Here is a 19,487-nt window from a genome sequence, read left to right as displayed (position 1 = left end):
TTTTTTATGCACTGGAACAAGGATAGATCCCCAACCTTACCTAGTCGCGGAAGATCGCTTTAAAACCGAAGACTCGTCGATTAGCGGTAAACTGGGGGTCATGGCATCAATCGGAACGATTGCCAGTGCAGCCTGCAATCAACACCACCGCCACGAGAGCATGTACTGTTGCCAACGTTACGATCGCAGCGGTAGACTCGGAAGCTATCAACACTTAAGTCGAAGGTAGACTAGGGTCTAGCCTGGTTTTTGTAAGCACAATTATATCGAAGTTAGCCAACACCGATAGCCGAAACTGATCGACTTTCGTGCGCAGTCCCCGTACATTTTGATAGTACACAGAAGCAGTACGGGCAGCGGGAAGCGTATTGGCCATAATTCCCATAATTTGTTAAGCCATAATTTGTTGCTGCTCGGCCATTTGGTGGGCCATTTGGCATTGGTTTCAACGTTTGTAGCATAATTGACCCTTCTGATGATGCTGCTGATGTTGTTGGGGTGAGTGTTGGCGAGTTTGACACATTTTGTGATAATGAATTTACTTGTGAGGGTGTGGCAGGCTGCTAATGAAAAACGGATGCAAAACCATTCCACACAATTCGGATAAACACCGTTGTTCATCTGCTGGTGGATCTCCTCCCAGGCTATTCATCCTGTGACTTTTCCATGATGGTGCAATTTTATCACGGAAATTGCGGCGCGTATGACAACACTGTAATAAAGTGTATCGACGAACAGGGAAAAAATCAACGGGATGGCGGGTACGTTCTAACACACGAATTTGCAAGTTAAAATGTAGCATACAACACTTTAAAACCTCTTCGCCACTTTTGCGTTGGATAAACAGGGGTTAAAACAATACAAACAATAACGACCAAGACTCATATGCATCGACACAAATTATTATAAAAACTTATTTACTATTTCTAATGCTATGACGGGCCCGTTTAACCGTAGAGTTGGCAACCAGATTTACACACGTAAGTTGGCAACCGGCATTCCCGGGTATTCCACACGTTTTTATGCAAAAAATTAACGATTTTCATAGGTAAACAATGCTTTCTATATTTTAATGCTGTAAGCAAGTAATGCCGACCATATATTATCTTCTATTTGATTTATTCATAAAGTTTTTTTCATTTTATTATAAAACTAACGGTCAAATTGAAATTTGGAATCGCTTGAATTAGACTCGAAAATAAGCACAAAACGAAAAGAGGAAGAAGAGAAACGTCATTCTCCATACAAAATGTATGGAATACCCGGGTATGCTGGTTGCCAACTTACGAGGTAAAGTTAAAAAAAATTCAAAATAAAATACTTACAGGCTGTTTAAAATTACAACTTATGCACCAAAAAATCCTAAATTAAAAGTTGGGAGGCTACGGAAAATTATAGGTCAATAAAAGCAATGAATCAAAACTTATAGCGGTTCGAAGTTGAAAATAATACCCGGGTATCCGGTTGCCAACTTAAAGGTTAACTTAGCCTAGCTCGACTGCTGTCGGTGTGTGGAGCTCTCAGGTAGCCAGAACTGCGTAGTCAGGTTGGACCACAATAGTTGTCAAAGTTTTTCGTTACGGTTTCCTATGGCAACCAAGGATAATGTATTTAGAAGGTTGATTTTTATCGCTTTTGCTGGGCGACATTGTGGGGGACAACTGTCACTCTCTGCATACAAATTTCATTACCCCGCACCAGCCCTCCCCGATTTTTATACCGGAGCCCCCGGAAGAGATATGTCAAGTCGAGAAATGTCATTTTGCTCTGAACAACACCTTGTCATTTATAACACCTTGATGGCAACGGAAAACCGATGAGTAAATTTGGTTCGGCAAACACAAATGTAGATGTGTAAATTTCCATTTTAGAATCCACAAAAGAATCGTGATATGAAAACGCAAAAAGGTTTGCGATCTTTTTTTGACGATGAAGGGGGAAAGATTCGTCATCAGTCGTTCCGTGGAATGTTACAGTATTGGACAAAACAAGTGCAACCATTAAATCTCAATAAATATACCCTTATTGAAGGTTTATAGAAAGTGAATCGTGTTACAAATGTTTTTGAATTTGTAGAAACAGCATATTTCGTGTTCATTAAAACAAAAATATTATTAATCATACAAAAAAATTAATGAAAAAAACTCAATGATTTCTACTTAGACAAAACAAGTGCAACTTCGCGTGTTGTATGTCAAATTCAATTTGGTTTTAGTATTTCGTAGTATTTCGTTATTTTCAATTTCGGCCTTGTTTCGGCGAGGCATACATGCCTATTATTTTACTCGAATGACATTCGATTCCGTCCCCGCTGCGTAAAGCGACGGAAGAAATCATGCCGTTCGGAGAATTTTATCATGCCTGCTTTTTCCCTCCAACGGCAAGTTTGTCAAGCAGCTCGTCGAGCTTCTCGTCCCTGGCTCCGCCTCATACCCCTCGCCTGAGCGCGCTGTCGAAGGTTTGGATGCGTTGCGTCAGACGTAGTGATGTGCTGTATGGAGCGCACCCACGACTCCGGATGACTCCGGATGACTCCGGATGACTCCGACTCCGGGCGACTCCGGGCGACTCCGGACGATTCCGAACGACTCCGGATATTGAAGTGCGGACCTACCTTCCGGAGTCGATTCCCTTATTATTGGAATCGGATCGGAGTCGACTCCGGATTTTTGCCAATTTTACCCATCACTAGTCCGACGGTCTATCGCTGTCAGCCGTCGTCCGTGCTTTTTCCCATCATAGCGCTTTCTCGCGTGTGGTCAATGCTCATGAGTAGCTGTGGTGCTCAAAAAAGCCGTTAACAAACATTGCGGCGATGAAGTTGCATTTTCACAAATCAAACCAAAAAAGCGCAATAAGTTCAATTGCTGCAATGTAAAAATGACTACGGAATCGCTAGCGCACGATAGAGGGTTTGCTGTGCAACGCGCAGAACCCTAATTCGCATTAACACATTCAGCCCGGCACTGATTTTCATCAACTTTTCATTCCGCCGGTATCTAGAACGCAAGCTGATTGTGAAACCGGCATATTGGAAAGTTTACTGGCAGTCCCTGGGGCCTGCCATCGAACTTAACGTGTTAAGCATAACTTTGTTACACTAAGCTTTTTTGCTTTCGTATGGTGTAGATTACACAGATATGCTGAGCCGTCTGCGCAAGGGTGTGAGTGTGCGTGTGTCGAAGGAAGGTGTTCATGACAGAGGCGGAGTTGGGGAATCGGGGGCGCCCTAGGCGGAAAGACGAGTTGAGGCCCCTGTAAATAGTAGCTGATGACCGGGAGAAGGGGGTACTGGCATGCATTGAACATTATACTTAAATTGCCGGCGGGGGGTGCAGAAGGTTCTCCAGCGACAGGGCCCCAACGACCATCGTTCCGGCGGCCCTTGTCGCTAATACTCTGTCCACTTGTATGTAGACATACGGCATACTACAGACTAGCGATCTTCGGCGACCGCCTAGTCCGTCTACCGTTAGATCCGCCGCTGGTTCATGACGATGTTTTTTTTGTTGTGGAGGTGCATCCTTCCTCCTGCCTGCAGCGTATGCATCGGGAAGGAGACAATGTGGCAGTATGCAAGTTAACCGCTGGATAGGAGCGGTCCCGCGGCACCGCCGTCATTCCTCATATCTGCATGCCTGTTGTGGGTTCTAACCGCGTATGAACCGTCCGCCGTAGCAAGGGTTGACTATCCGGCTACGTGGTACTCAAGTCCTGAAAAGGCCTGCACGGTCGCGTAGGCCGTCATGACAATAATGATAATAATAATATTAAGAAGAAGAACTTAGCACAACAGTCCACACCCGGGGAAGAGTTTGTCATGACTTTGTTGCTGTCGGGTGTCCCGCTGTGGCGCGACATATCAACGGAATGCAATCGACCAACACATGAACCTACCGATCCAAACCCCCCTACTAGCAATGAGAATGTAAAAGTGTGCGTCTTTCAGGCGAGGGGCATGTAGAAGCAGGGGGAGACGGTTGAAAATACGCGGAATTACGCGGCGGCGAGAGCGTGTTTTGCTTTCTACACAGTTTTTGTACTCACACAATCACACATGTGTGAATGTGTGCGTTCACTTTCAGCCAGCGCGCTCAGTTTGGTTTTCTTGCAGCGGCTTGCTGGTGTCGGTGTCTCGCTCGCACTAGTGCAGCGAGTGTTCCTCGTGCGTTCCCTTTCTTGCTACCACACAAAATCGTCAGTACAGTTCAAGCCTTCGCAGTGTGAGGCCGCGCGCGTTTTAGCCTAAGTCCCGGCTGATGTAATTTGAAGTGAAGTGTTGAAGTGTTATTTATTTCAATTCACATTATTACGGCCTCGGTCGCATTTTCAAGTGTTGAAGTGTTGTGCGCATTGAAATAAAGCAGCGTTAATCTTTCATAATTCAACATGAATATGTAAATTATGCTGCTTTAGTTCAATGCTTTTTTTACAGTATTCAACATTGTGGTTAGCGATGTGTGGAACTATGCCTTAAGTTTCAATAAAGTGTTAAAATATCAAACGAGTTTGATGTGTTTAAATTTATTTCGATGCATGCGATTTTATTACGCAGCAAATCTAAGTGAACGAAAGCGCACAGCGCACAACGCGCAACGAAAGAAACGAGGGGGAGGGGGTGTTCAGCGCAACGCGAGAGAGCAAGAACAGCTGATCCGCGCATCCAGCGCAGCGCGAGAGGAAAAAACGGGAGGGAGGGGTATCAGCTGATCAGCTGTTTTGTATCGCGAGAGCGCCCCGTGTAATTTGAAGGCATGCGAGAGAGCGCTGCGCGCGCTCACTCTCAATTCCGAAAAAAATCGCTTCCGCTCGACTATGGCGGCCAATACAAAATCGACCGAACCCCTTCCCCCTGTTTCTACATGCCCCTCGCCTGTAAATTTCGCTCTCTTTGTCTGTCGGGCCATTCCAAGGCATTGCCGGTCAATCGGCGTCATGATAACGCCTTCAAGCCAACAAGCTGTCACACACACACACACACACACACACACACACACACACACACACACACACACACACACACACACACACACACACACACACACACACACACACACACACACACACACACACACACACACACACACACACACACACACACACACACACACTCACACACACGCGCGCGCGCTCGCGAGCACGCATGCACGCACGCATGCACGCACGCACGCACACGAGCACGCACGCACGCACGCACGCACGCACGCACGCGAGCACGCACGCACGCGAGCACGCGAGCACGCACGCACGCACGCACGCACTCACGCACGCACGCACGCACGCACGCACGCACGCACGCACGCACGCACGCACGCACGCACGCACGCACGCACGCACGCACACACACACACGCACACATGCACGTACGCGTGTACGCGGGCAGGCACCCGCGAAAGCGCGAACGCAAGCACGCACCCACGAAAGCGCGAACGCAAGCACGCACCCACGAAAGCGCGAACGCAAGCACGCACTAAGATTTCCCACAGGTTCTTGATAGGGTTCAGATCTGTAGATAGGGGTGGTCAGTCCATTACCACTATTTGGTTTTCCTTAAACTACTTTTTGACCACTTTGGCAGTGTGGTTAGGGTTGTTATCTTAATAGAATATCCTTTTCAATGGCATATTAAATGCAGCACGAGGCAGCATAACATCTTTCAGGACGTTGTTGTACATGAAACGGTCCATGATTCCATCGATTCGTTGAATTGGACTAAGGCCGCTCGCAGAAAAACAATCCCATACGATTACATTACCTCCACCACTATGTTTCACTGTCATCTGGCAGTACCGTGAATCTAAGCGTTTTCCAGTCGGTCAACGTACATGACCCGTCGCTTCCGAAAATGTTGAACTTCGACTCATTATTGAACAGAACCGTCCGGCATTTTTCCATTTCCCAGCCAATATGAGATTGAGCAAAAAAGAATCTTTTTCTGGTTCCTTGGTGAAATCAGAGGTTTCTTCGGATGGCGTCGAGACAAGAATCTGACTTCAACGGCTCGTCGTCTGATCGACCGGTCCGATATCGATAACTGTAAATTCTTTTGAATCTTGAAGGAATATTTGAAAGGATCCTTTTTAAAATGCATCTGACTACCATAAAGTCCTTTCTATCTGGATATGAAAAGGCGTTTCTTCAATCTGAAATCATATCTCACACCAAATCTAGATGGGTTGTTTCAACCTATGCCCAGTAAGCTGTACCAGCTGTGCTAATATAAAACATGCATTTATTATCTAGCATTTTTTAAACTTTTTAGATGCGACAACCATTTTCGGTCAAAGCCTTCCTGTACCACTAATACGCTTGGCTATCAGTAACTTATTAAATGCCCATAGCTGGATAATCATCCCAGCGTAGGGGCACGATCCATTCGAGGCTTTTACCCATGCCGATGTTATTGAGTGCTACGAGTTGACGATTGTATCACGAGATTGACTAATTATTTGAATTTCACTTACTATTTAAAACAAATAGTTTTTTCACACAAATCGTTTACAAGATCACGGCACTCAAACGATTGTCGAATGGAACAGAATGCTTCGAATCGAATGGCCAAATATTGGAATCATGCCGAGTGCCAAGATCAAGTGGATATCGTGGCATAAAAAATAAATACATTTTATTTTTCGTTGTTCATACTCGCATATTATAATACATCTTTACCAACCCGTTCTGCCATATGAGTACAAATTTAAATTTTATAATAGTTATTTGTCTAGTTAAGACAAGCTAAATTATAACAAAAAGTAGAATAGATATTACAAATTGCACCATAATACCAAATGCAACACCATTTTTGGTTTCGCTTATCACGATTTTTATAAACGATACGCGACGAAGTGCGATGAATATTTCTGTGAGCATGGGAGAGTGCACAGGCAACACATACTGTATGCGAGAAAGAGTGAACAGTTATCTTGCATGCAGCAAGCAACAGCCGAACAAAGCCGGTTTTTTCAAAGAACGGAACGCACGAACGATAGCGCCTTGCTAACAATATTGAAGCGGCAAAGACCGGAACGGAACGGAGTGAACGGAAAGAACGAATTGAACGGAACGGAATGAATGGAAAGAACGAAGTGAACGGAACGGAACGGAATGAACGGAATGAACGGAACGGAACGGAATGAACGGAACGGAATGAACGGAAAGAACGGAATGAACGGAACGGAACGGAACGGAACGGAACGGAACGGAATGAACGGAACGGAATGAACGGAAAGAACGGAATGAACGGAACGGAACGATTTTATATAAAGGATCGGAACGAAACGGCCTACATAAAGAACGGAACTTTTTTACTAGGTTCGGACTGGAACGGCCAACACTAAACTGGATAGTCAGTCCTTGTTACGGGGGAACGGTTCATTGAACCCCCGGCGGACATACTGTTAAGTCGTGCTAGCTGAGGACTGTACCACGGTGCCACTCTAAAAATTAAAAAAAAAGCGTATACAAAAAGAAAATAAAGAAAAATACATTTTTGAAAAGAAATTAAGTAAAAATTACTGTATTAAAATATTTATACTTAATGAAAATTATTGTGCTTACCTGTACTGTGACATATTAGATGCTATCAATCACCCATTTTTTTATTATCTGAAAGACGATAATAATTCTATCACTCAATTTAGGAATATAGGAAATCCAACATTCTGTACCAATATAATGAGGTAGTATTTTGCAAGTCGGCCCTCCCTACAGTGGCTGTCCCTGCATATGAGAAAAATAACGGTCAAATTTATACGGGTATCATTATAATATATAATCATAGAACCATATAACCTAACATCGACAAGACAGTAACTTTTAGCTTATGAATGAAAAAAATGTGTATTTTAGTAAATGTATTTTGTATCCGCATTTATCTTTTTTTCAGACAGGAACTGTGAATTGAACTATCTCTACCACAATTATCATCTCAATGGAAGATCCGAATCGAATGATGGGAGGCCACGGTGGCTTAATGCCACCAAATTATGGCATGCCGACCAACGATGGTCAAGCAGGAGTGGACAACGATCCTAGGAAACAAGATATTGGCGAAATTTTGCAGCAAATCATGAACATTACTGACCAATCCCTGGATGAGGCTCAAGCTCGCAAGCACACACTTAACTGCCACAGGATGAAACCAGTTTTGTTTGCTGTGTTGTGCGAAATCAAGGAAAAAACAGGTATGTTACTTAAAATATTCTTGTGGGAATGCTACAGAACAATGTTATATTACATTATTATGCATAACACTGTGAGAAGATTTTTAATATAAAATTATTATAAAAATCGTGATTTCGAGATGTTAATGATTTTTTTTGTGTTGATTAGTTTGGAAAAAAAGTTCTTTGGAGTTCATTTTCTCAACTCCGATCGAATTGATATTAAAATAGGATTAGACTGGTGATCTAGATTTTTTTTTATCAATAGCATTAAATTGACGACGTGGGCTTTTATCTGTGCCATTGGTGAAATGTCAACTTGATCTAATGATTTACGTCATGATAATCTCTACTAACGTTAATCATAAAATTAAAAAGAAGCGTGAATCGATATCATATAATAGTACATTTTATCGAACGAACGATCGCATCGATTATATCTAGGTTTCTTTTTTTTCGAATGTTTTTTTTTGATTAAATGAACAGCTGATAGTGAAGAATCATATCATAAAGCATTGGTACTATTGGTATGGTTGTGTTTCAATTGTGTTTCGTTTGCTCTGTATGTTAACGTTGTGATCGGATCACTGTTTCTACGTTGTGCGCAGCCAAAATATTTTGCACTTCAGCCGGATTATAGACCGTGGTGCTCTGCACCTCTGACGATATCTCATGACTGTTGGTGTCCTGTGTATTTTGAGTCTGCATCCGTTCATTAGTCGTCGCTGCTTACCGATTTTATTGCTGACTAGCTGGCCCGGTAAACCTAGTTTTACCCCACATTTTATTAGTTGCCGATTAAGTATTTGAAGTTTACAAATTACTTATCCGGCACTACAACCGCTTTGCGGTCTTGGCCTGCTTCAGGAGTGTCAGAAACCGCTCACGGTCTCGCGCCTTCGTCTGCCAGTCCGTTAAGTTGCAAATATAGGTGTTTAAATTCACATTTAATTTTTTATTCATTTTATTTGTTTTCATTGATGTTATTGTCGTTAATTACTCAAATAATATGTTTAAGAACATAATTTGGAACAGTAAAACAGTGTAGAATTACGTAGATTGATTTATTTACATGCAAATAATTACATACTTGTCACACACATATAACTACTATGAATCTCTAATGCAAATCTCGAAGCGCTAATGAATGGACGATATTTTTGGTTAATCTGTCTTTAGCTAGTATGTATAGATTGGAAGGTTTACCCACGCGAGAACATGCCACATATAATTGTCCATGCGAAAAACACGATGTTCGTAAGTCCAAACCGCAAACAGACATCGTTTGACCTCGGGTAAGACCGCAGCCGGGCAGACCGAAAAAAAAAACACCATAACGAAAAATGTTGTTTACACTTGCGAGTTTAACATCAGTAACCAAACATGTTTATGTTACAATTATTAAAGCAAGCATATTTGTTCGTTTTGGAACATCAAACAGCAAACAGGACAAAGCGAAATAGCATGTATTTTTTAATTCATTATTCCCAAACTAAAGTACTCCATCTCTGTTTTGTCATTATGGATATTTGTGACAGCATCGTAAACCGCTAGGCATTTCACAGCGAGTGTAAACCGCACCTTACACCGAGTGTAAACCGCGCTTCACACCGACTGTCAAAGTGCTGTATACAACAACAACAATGATGTCCTTTGTATGGGAGTTAGAAAATTGCTAATAAATTTAGTTTAGTGCAACTTCTGAAAATGATGTGAGTCTTAAAACCTATTCTCATACCACCATAAGGTGTGTGCAAAGTTTCGTTGAAAATGATCCACCCGTTTCGGAGTTTGCTCGCGACAAACACCGTGACACGAGATTTTTATATATATATAGATTATCGTCGGGTCAAGTGAGCCTGTATTAGTGTGCTATCAACCATGTCGGCAGTGTGTCCATCCTGTTCTTCTCCTGTAAACGACACCGATGCATATAAATGTGATGGTTACTGTACCATCTTCTGCTTTGGTTCAACAACCGTTGTCGGTTAAGGCCTGCCTGTACCACTTGTGGGGTTGGCTTTCAGTGACTTATGGATCACCTCACTTATGGATTACCCATAGCAGGATAGTCAGTCCTACGTATGGCGGCACGATCCATATGGTGCTTGAACCCATGACGGTCATGTGTTGTTACGTCGTACGAGTTAACGACTATAACACGAAACCAGCTCCGGTTCATACCATCTCACGTGCCTGGATATTTATGAAGCTGCTATTCCTGGAGTTGAAGCGGATTGATTCCCATTTACTCTGGTTATCAGGCCTATTATTTTACTCGAATGACTTTCGATTCCGTCGGAAGCACTCGAGACCAGCGGGAGAAAAATTGGTATCGTTTTCACCATTCGAATCGATGAAGGTTTCGTCGACATTTTTGTTCTAGCATCTGTGTGTTTGACAGTTGGTCGAAGCAACCGGCGGTCGGAGTGAGTGTAAACAAACGGATTCAGCACTTCTTTCAAATCATTTTTTTCCATAATTTTGTTGGAAATGGGTAAATATGAGTGATGAGAATGTTGAAAAACTTATGTTAAACTTAATTACACGCATAGACAGTGGCTTAAATTATTTGTGAGGTAAAATTTGCGCGTTTCCGACAGCTTGAGCTGTGTGCAGAAAATCTCTCGAATGCACCTTCCTGTTCGAGCAATACGGTACCGATTTTTACTTCGTCGACTCGAATCTGCCGATGAGTTACTCGAAGCGGAACGTCGCTAGCAAAACGATACGAAAAGGAACATAATGAACGTGCGAGTGAATCTTTTCGAATGCCGAACGCAATATAATAGGCCTGTATGTCCTAGCTGCATGGATTTGCGCCACCGTGGGAAAGGTACTTTATTAGAAGAGTTATCTGTTACACTGATGGATCTAAAATCAGAACTGTTAAGTGAATTTGATTGCCGTGTTTCTGCTGCTTTGGACAACATTCACAAGGATGTATTATCCTTATTTGATACTCACACATCTTCTTCTTTGGCACAACAACCGCTGTCGGTCAAGGCCTGCCTTTACCACTACTGCGACTTGGCTTTCAGTGACTTTATGATTTCACCCGTAGCAGGATTGTCAGTCCTAAGTCCTAAGTATTGGGCCATGGTCCATAATGGGATTGAACCCATGACGATCATGTGGTCGAGTAAGGCAGAATCGAAAATTCGAAATTAGACACATTTAATAATATGATTAATGTCGTAGGTTTCTTGTTTTAGTTTCTTGTGATGTTGCGATACATTCGACAGTAGCCTAATTTATTTAATTAGGATTTTCTTATAACTATTTAATTTATTTAATTTATTTCTTATAACTTATTTAATTCATTTTAAAATAAATTCAAAATATGATAAACAATGTATGGATCTTAACATAAAGAACGAATCGTTGATCTGGCTGCGCATGAACGGGTAGAATAAAATGTCGAGTTGTTGTTCTAGGTCAGGGGTCTCCAAACTACGGCCCGCGGGCCGCATGCAGCCCTCAAGAGCTTATAATGCGGCCCACGATGACTTTGCCAGAGTTAAAATAAATATTACGTTATTTTGACTGTTTCAAATAAAATTGTAGTTTTTACTTTTCTTAGACAAAAATCAAGCTTTAGTAACACGAAGCTGTACAAGTATAGCTAGTATTTTTTTTATAAAAACGAGATTTAAACGATCACTCATCAGTTAAAGGTAGCGTCAAATGGCCCTCAACATAGTTATTTTTTAAGCATTGCGGCCCGCGAGCTGAAAAGTTTGGAGGCCCCTGTTCTAGGTTAACAACTTTAATTGCGTATTGTGGTGTTTATGTTAGCCTTTGGTATTGATTTGATCATCTCCTGCGGTAATTTGTTCTCTGTAGCAGTGGTCTCCAACCTGTGGTTCGCGGTCCACTTGTGGTACTTGGCGGTAACAGAAGTGTTCCGCAAAAAAAATAGATTTTTTTTAAAGAATCGCTTATCACGCTCAAATCGTAACATTTTTTTTATTAAAAACTTTTAACTAAGTCTATACAATGTAACTCCTCTATTAAATGTGGGCCGTGGCAAATGTATTTTCGAAGCCCGCGATCCTAAAAAGGTTGGAGAGCACTGTCCTATAATATTGTAGCACTTCCGTGATACAATCGTCAACTCGTAAGTTGAACATTATGTGATGCATTTCTCCCTTATGCTATACCACTAATGGGTGTGGCTATCATTGACTTGACAGGATAGTCAGTCCTATGTATGGGTAGTACTGGCCTCAAGGAGTTTCAACTCATGATGAGCGTACTCATCTGCAAAATTATCATCTTGCGTAGCACCGTTATGCACAAAATTCATACAAAGCCTTTACATTCTGCGCTCATTATTTTTCATCAGTTATAGGTTAAGATTTCTTGTACGTTGTGAGCGAGGGATACAATAAGGGAGAGGGGGGAATTGTTTGAGCTAGAATCATCGCAGTCGGCTTTTTTGATCCATGGAACTGACTATTTATTCATTTTTTTTGCTGCCGGTGGGGACAAAGATGTTTAGGGTTCCTCGGTCACGGAACCTCATCGTCGTTAATTCACAGAAACAACCTAATAGCCCTGCTAGAGTACGGGACCCCTGACGGAACTACTCTGCACTCCACTACACTGTAATATAAACTAGACTTATCATCCACCGAGTTCTTGAAACGACAAGGCCCCTGGCCTCCACTGTGTCCGTCTACTGTTTGCGCCACTGATTTTTGTTTGCGAACGTTTGAAAAAAGAGTACAACATACTAAATTTTTACAAACAATTTGTAACAGTTTCACACACAACCTTCCAACTCAATCAGTCGTACGAAACGATAGTAATAATACAAAAAATGAAAATATGTAGCTTCGCATAACATAATGCTTTATAAAATATTCACATAGTTGGACGTTCTGTTTGGAGATTGTGTAGTCACTTATTCGTACTCTTTTTATTGCGCACGCCACTTCCAATGACACGTTGACAGGACGCTCTGCTTAACTACGATATTTTTTTACAGATACTCTTTAAATCAACAATCAAATCTATTCTACCTTCTGCTTTGCAAGTTATTAATCGCCTGCAATCGATTGTGATACAATTTTCTTGTCTTTCATTGTACAGTATGGGATACAATTTGCCGCGTCAAATTGCATTTACCGCCAAGTTTGTTTAAATAGTCATTGGCGCCACAACCGATCTGTATTAAGGTCGGGGGACACTGTCCGTACTCGCTAGTGTAATTTCGATTTTCAGTAGCGCATCTGGCGGAGGTTGATGGAAGCTTGTTTTGGTCATCCAGGGATTGGTTGTGCCGGATCTCGAATTTAAGTAGTTCTCTACCATTTTTTTATGCAAATAGGCTGAAATACTTGCACAACATATGTATCTATCAATTTCAAACCTTTTCCAGTCCAGTTTAAGTAAAAACCATAAATAACAAAATATTTTAAAATAACATATTTTCTGAAGCGGCTCCAAATTGTTTGGCAAAATGCTTCGGTCAGCCGCCGTCAGATGCGCTAATGAAAATCGAAATTACACTAGCGAGTACGGACAATCAGGCCTATTATATTGCGTTCGGCATTCGAGAAGATTCACTCGCACGTTCATTATGTTCATTTTCGTATCGTTTTGCTAGCGACGTTCCGTTTCGAGTAACTCATTGGCAGATTCGAGTCGACGAAGTAAAAATCGGTATCGTATTGCTCGAACAGGAAGGTGCATTCAAGAGATTTTCTGCACACAGCTCAAGCTGTAGGAAACGCGAAAATTTAAAATCCCAAATAATTTAAGCCACTACATAAGTTTATCAACACTCTCATCACTCATGTTTACCCCATTTCCAACAAAATTATAGAAAAAAATGATTTGAAAGAAGTGCTGAATCCGTTTGTTTACACTCACTCCGACCGCCGGTTGCTTCGACCAACTGTCAAACACACAGATGCTAGAACAAAAATGTCGACGAAACCTTCATCGATTCGAATGGTGAAAACGATACCAATTTTTCTCCCGCTGGACTCGAGTGCTTCCGACAGAATCGAATGTCATTCGAGTAAAATAATAGGCCTATTGTTAGTATTATTGTGCAATTTATAATATATGTTATACTGTATCTTTATTAAAACATACCGTAATACCACATTTTCTTGCTAGTTCTTCCTTAGCCTCTTCTGACGGATAAGGGTTACTTAGATGGTTATAGAAATATTCGTTAAGAATTTCAGAATACTGTTGGGCCGTTCGATTCGAAGCATTCTGTTGTATTCAACAACCGTTCGAGTGCCGTGATCATGCGGTATATAAATGAATTATGTGTACCAAAAACAGTTTGTTAAAAATAATTAGTCGGTCTCGTGATTCAGTCGTCAACTCGTACGAGTTAACAACATGCTCGTCATGGGTTCAAGCCTCGAATGGACCGTGCCCCCTAGCGTAGGACTGATTATCCTGCTATGCGTAATATGTAAGTCACTGAAAGCCAAGCTACGTGGTATAGTGGTATAGGAAGGCCTTGGCCGACAGAACGGGCTCGTTGGTCTAGGAGTATGATTTTCGCTTAGGGTGCGAGAGGTCCCGGGTTAAAATCCCGGACGAGCCCACCACTTGAGGCCTTGGCCGACAGTGATTGTTTTGTCAAAAGAAAAAAAAAAGAAAAAAGTTTTATCAGAAAAAAAAGATTTGTTCCTAAGTTTGTGAAAATTCTTTGGTGTTATTTTATTTTAGATAGCGTATTTAAAACATGTCTGCACTACTCTAACGAACTTTATGTTTTGAAATTTTCAATTTCTAGTTCTATCGCTGCGAAACACCCAAGAAGAAGAACCTCCAGATCCGCAGTTGATGCGATTGGACAACATGTTGATTGCGGAAGGAGTCGCTGGTCCAGAAAAAGGCGGTGGTGCAGGTGCGGATAGTGCCGCGGCAGCAATGGCCGCTGCCAACGGTAAGCCAAATTTACAAAATAGACGGTTGTTATTAATTGATGTTTTTTTTTTCTTTTTCCCTTTTCTTTTTCTATTCAAAATATCTCTTTACGTACAAATTTTTAGATTTTTTGTCACAATCTGATCTAACTGGTGGACAAGACAATGCGATCGAGCATTCAGACTATCGTGCAAAATTAGCCCAAATTCGCCAGATTTATCACCAGGAGCTTGAAAAATATGAACAAGCTTGTAGCGAGTTTACCACGCATGTAATGAACTTACTAAGAGAGCAAAGCCGTACAAGGTAATTTAAAAAGATGATGAGAGATGATTTTAGATAACTTATCTGGCCATAATTTATCGTTACAGGCCCATTACTCCGAAAGAAATTGAACGTATGGTACAAATCATTCATCGCAAATTCAGCTCCATCCAAATGCAGCTCAAACAATCCACCTGTGAAGCCGTTATGATCTTGCGGTAAGTTTATTCGATCAGGTCAATCATGTGTGAATAATTATGGATGAGTGTGGGTGAAGGATGGAGTTCCCTGCAATGGAACATTTCAGAGGTCAAGACATGATAGCCGGCATCGCGAATAAATGAACATTTTAACAGTCGTTTAAAGCAGTGGTTTCCAACCTGTTTAAAGCAGTGGTTCTAGTTTGAAAAAAATATGTTTATTTCACATTACTTGAAACATCCAATGAGTGATCAGTTGGACAAAGAACAGTGAAAAAAGTAAATTAATTTTTTAAATTACAAAGATGCACACAAATTAAAAAGATTTCGAGCAGGAGATACTATTCGAAACCCTCGTAACGATTTTCGAGAAATTAACTCAATGCGTTCGCGATGCCAATGTCGAGGATTTTTTTAATGACTCTGGTTAATTTTTAACCATTTCGTTTGCGATGCCGGCTGATGTTAAGCTGTGTATTGAACGACAGTGTCATGAGACTGACCAATATTAAAACCCTTTTTTTTGTATGGTCTAGTGGTACAACTCGTGGTTGTCAACTCGTACGACTTACTAACATGCCCATCATGGATTCAAGCTGCAAATAGACCGTGCCGCCATACGTAGGACTGACTATCCTACAATGGGGGAAATCTATAAGTCAGTGAAAGCCAACCCCACAAGAGGTACAGGCAGGCCTTGACCGACAACGGTTGTTGAGCCAAAAGACGAAAGAAGATTTTTGTTTGAATGAGCTTTTTTTAGTAATATGGCTATATTTGGTTATTGAGTACAAACAAGCAAGAAAACATTTCGGCAGTTTGAAAATAAAACAAAATTTCCGTGAATGAGCATTTAAAGAATCGTTTGATGATGCTTAACAAAATTGTTTTTTACACCTTTCAAAGTTGGTGTTGGTTCAAAATTCAAATGCGATTTGTATGCAATTAGTAATAAGTGTCATTTTAATACATTTGTATATAACGCACATAATGAAACTTGGGTGATAAGACATCGAATAATTTTAATAAATCTCATTATTCATTATTTAAATATTGTATTTATCATCTAAAATAACAAATAATGATTTAAAAGAGCGTATTTTTAAACACCAAACGGAAAAAAATATCTCCACCAACAGTTTGACCATACTCGTTGGAATACGGTTGCGTGCCAACTAGTGAACTAGTAAACTTCTTCTTTCTTCCTGTGGTACAACAACCGCTGCCGGTCAAGGCGTGCATGTACCCACTAGTGAAGTGGGCTTGGCTTTCAGTGACTTTTTGTTACCGTAGCAGGATAGTCAGTCCTACGTATGGGGGCACGGTCTATTCGGGGCTTGAACCCATGACGGGCATGTTGTTAAGTCGTTCGAATTGACGACTGTGTACCACCAGACCGGCCCGAACTAGTAAACAAACGGAAAATTTAACAAATGAAAATAAAAAATAAAATTGTTTGAAAAAATAGATATTCAAATTAAAATGTATTGCAAAGGTTATACTTAATACCTGTAAGACAACCATGCCAGAGTTTCTTTCTGTCAATGATACCTCATTCGTTGGATAACAACCCAACTAAAAAAACCTAATCAGTAGGTTAGTCTGTATGCTTCTTTTATTTGTAAATCTCGACACATTATGTAAAGTACAAGCATTAATTTAAAATTTTCTGTAATATTTTAGCTCACGATTCTTAGACGCACGAAGAAAGAGGCGTAATTTCAGTAAGCAGGCTTCTGAAATTCTAAACGAATACTTCTATAGCCACCTAAGTAACCCTTATCCGTCAGAAGAGGCCAAGGAAGAACTAGCAAGAAAATGTGGCATTACGGTATGTTTTAATATAGAATAGTTAGCTGATTGTTAATGCATTTACTTTTTGATACAGCAATGACTCGATTCAATAAATATTTTCTTGTTTTGAAGGTTTCACAAGTTTCAAATTGGTTTGGAAATAAGCGCATTCGTTACAAAAAGAACATTGGGAAAGCTCAGGAGGAAGCAAATCTGTACGCTGCCAAAAAGGCAGCAGGCGCATCCCCGTACTCTATGGGAGGACCTCCTAGCGGCGCCGCTACTCCAATGATGTCTCCCGCCCCTGCGCAAGACTCAATGGGTTATTCATTGGGATCTGGTGGTTATGATCAGCAGCAGCCCTACGATGGTAGTATGGGATACGATCAATTACACCAGGATTTAAGTCCGTAAATTGATAAAGAGGATTAGTCGGGTATACAAAAATCAATACTTCCGAACGCTACCGGTGCTGTTCATGGCAACAATATCAGGATTTTGTGTTTAAAATTTCGTATTTGTTATTTTTAACATTTTTACTACAAACATTTTGCAAAAAACAGCCACCGATACCGATACACACTAGAAATGAACATGGAATAGCTCTTGAAGCGTGCAAAATATGAAGTGTATCTTTAGTTTTACTTTCTACCTTAAAGTACATCACACATCAAGATGAGAACACAAGTATACGGATAAATGGCATTAAACTAACTTTGAAAATAAGTCAAATAAAGTGTGTTTTGCCGAAATGATTGGTTCCCGCCTAACAATACAAATATTTAAAACGAAAAAACATTGAATTCATTTTACAAGGAACAAACGTATCCAACCTGCATTCAACGATGTTAATTAATACGATTTAGGACAGATATCAGGAGTAGTAACGATGGCGCAAAGCAACTGATATGATTCCTACTGAAATTGAAATGGAAAAAGTCTCATGTAATACGTCACACTCATGACATGTAACTAATCATGAAGACATGTAATGAGTAGTAGAATTTGAAAATATTTGTTTCTTCGTAACCCATCCCTTGGCTTTGGTGAAGAATGGTATTTTAATTTCACGAATTACTATATAACGAATTCATACTATTGACATTATGAATTGGAATTCAATATATGTCACATTATGTGCTCTATGTTTTTGTTTTTGCAAGATGGATTGAAATGCTTTTCGCATGTTTTATAACAAGCTGCAAGGTTGAAATAAAAATAGATGGATTCTACAGTGTACGCTTTACCCGATGTAACCAACTGATTCAGAATTCATGTATTATATAATTTTACCGGATCAATAATATGTGTTATTTATGATGTTACTATTATAATCTCATAACCTTTTTTTTTAAATACACTGGATGATTAAATGCATTAGCATAATTTACATCAAAAGCCCTGCTGCATACACAGCAATCAAAATATTTAAAATCTTCGAGATCACCACTATCACCTGGCAATAAACCACAAAATACTTTTTAAATTTACTTTGTAAAAAAATATTTTTTGGATGATGCTTCAGAAAGAAACTGAACACATAAAAATACCATTTTCATGATGAAATTTGAAGACAACAACATAAACTGCATAACTGAATACGGAGAGAAATGTAATCATAGAGGAATCTGGGAATCAAACTCACGGTGTATACCTTTAGATAATAGGATTGCATAAGAACGATGATAGAAAAAGCAGCGCTACAATGGATGATGCAATGGCAATAGAATGCAACACGCTAATTGGACGCAGAAAGTATAATGCGTCGCACCAAGGTCGAGAAATAGTAATCTTACGTGAACGTGACACTAAATACAACAACATAAAAAACTACATCGAAATTGAAATTAGAAGATAAATACAAAAATCAAATATTATAAGTTGCACACATACCGAATTTTGCCAATCTGTAGGGAATCTATTGAATTAAAACTGAAGACATATATTTATTAGTGTTTTGAAGGTGATTTGAAGGCCTATTTAAAATTACGTTAAAGATTAAGGTCATCCTGCATGTGCATTATTTTAGCCGAAATTTGCTTAAATTCCCAATTGTTTGATTTACTGAGAAGTTATGACGGTATACAAAAGATCATTCATGGCATAGGATGATGCGGGCAGTCAGCACCATAGACATTGTTTATGGTGCAAATTATATACGTAA

General features: G+C 40.4%; 1 protein-coding gene and 1 non-coding gene across 14 annotated transcripts in view; both read left to right on the top strand.

Moving 5' to 3' along the window:
- LOC1278540 (homeobox protein extradenticle) overlaps positions 1–18,813 on the top strand; it is a 51,615-nt gene extending 32,802 nt beyond the window's left edge. For 7 of the 13 annotated variants that reach the window (XM_061651070.1, XM_061651069.1, XM_061651072.1 and 4 more), the window contains 6 exons: positions 7,886–8,183; positions 14,932–15,045; positions 15,191–15,371; positions 15,437–15,547; positions 17,213–17,360; positions 17,456–18,813. In XM_061651070.1, coding sequence (XP_061507054.1) covers positions 7,931–8,183; positions 14,932–15,045; positions 15,191–15,371; positions 15,437–15,547; positions 17,213–17,360; positions 17,456–17,737 — 1,089 coding nt within the window. In that variant the 5' untranslated portion in view covers positions 7,886–7,930 and the 3' untranslated portion in view covers positions 17,738–18,813. Of the gene's footprint in view, positions 1–7,885; positions 8,184–14,931; positions 15,085–15,190; positions 15,372–15,436; positions 15,548–17,212; positions 17,361–17,455 lie in introns of all 13 variants that reach the window. The other 6 variants (XM_061651065.1, XM_061651068.1, XM_061651064.1 and 3 more) reach the window with 1 other exon arrangement.
- Positions 14,668–14,739, top strand: Trnap-agg (transfer RNA proline (anticodon AGG)). Its single transcript has one exon. It is a non-coding gene; the product is annotated as a tRNA-Pro (tRNA).
- Positions 18,814–19,487: the final 674 nt, after the last annotated feature.

This window comes from Anopheles gambiae, chromosome 2, assembly GCF_943734735.2.
Source record: "Anopheles gambiae chromosome 2, idAnoGambNW_F1_1, whole genome shotgun sequence".
Lineage (NCBI taxonomy): Eukaryota > Metazoa > Arthropoda > Insecta > Diptera > Culicidae > Anopheles > Anopheles gambiae.
Note: the sequence above shows the minus strand (reverse complement) of the source record. Positions and strands in the feature narration are given on the sequence as shown.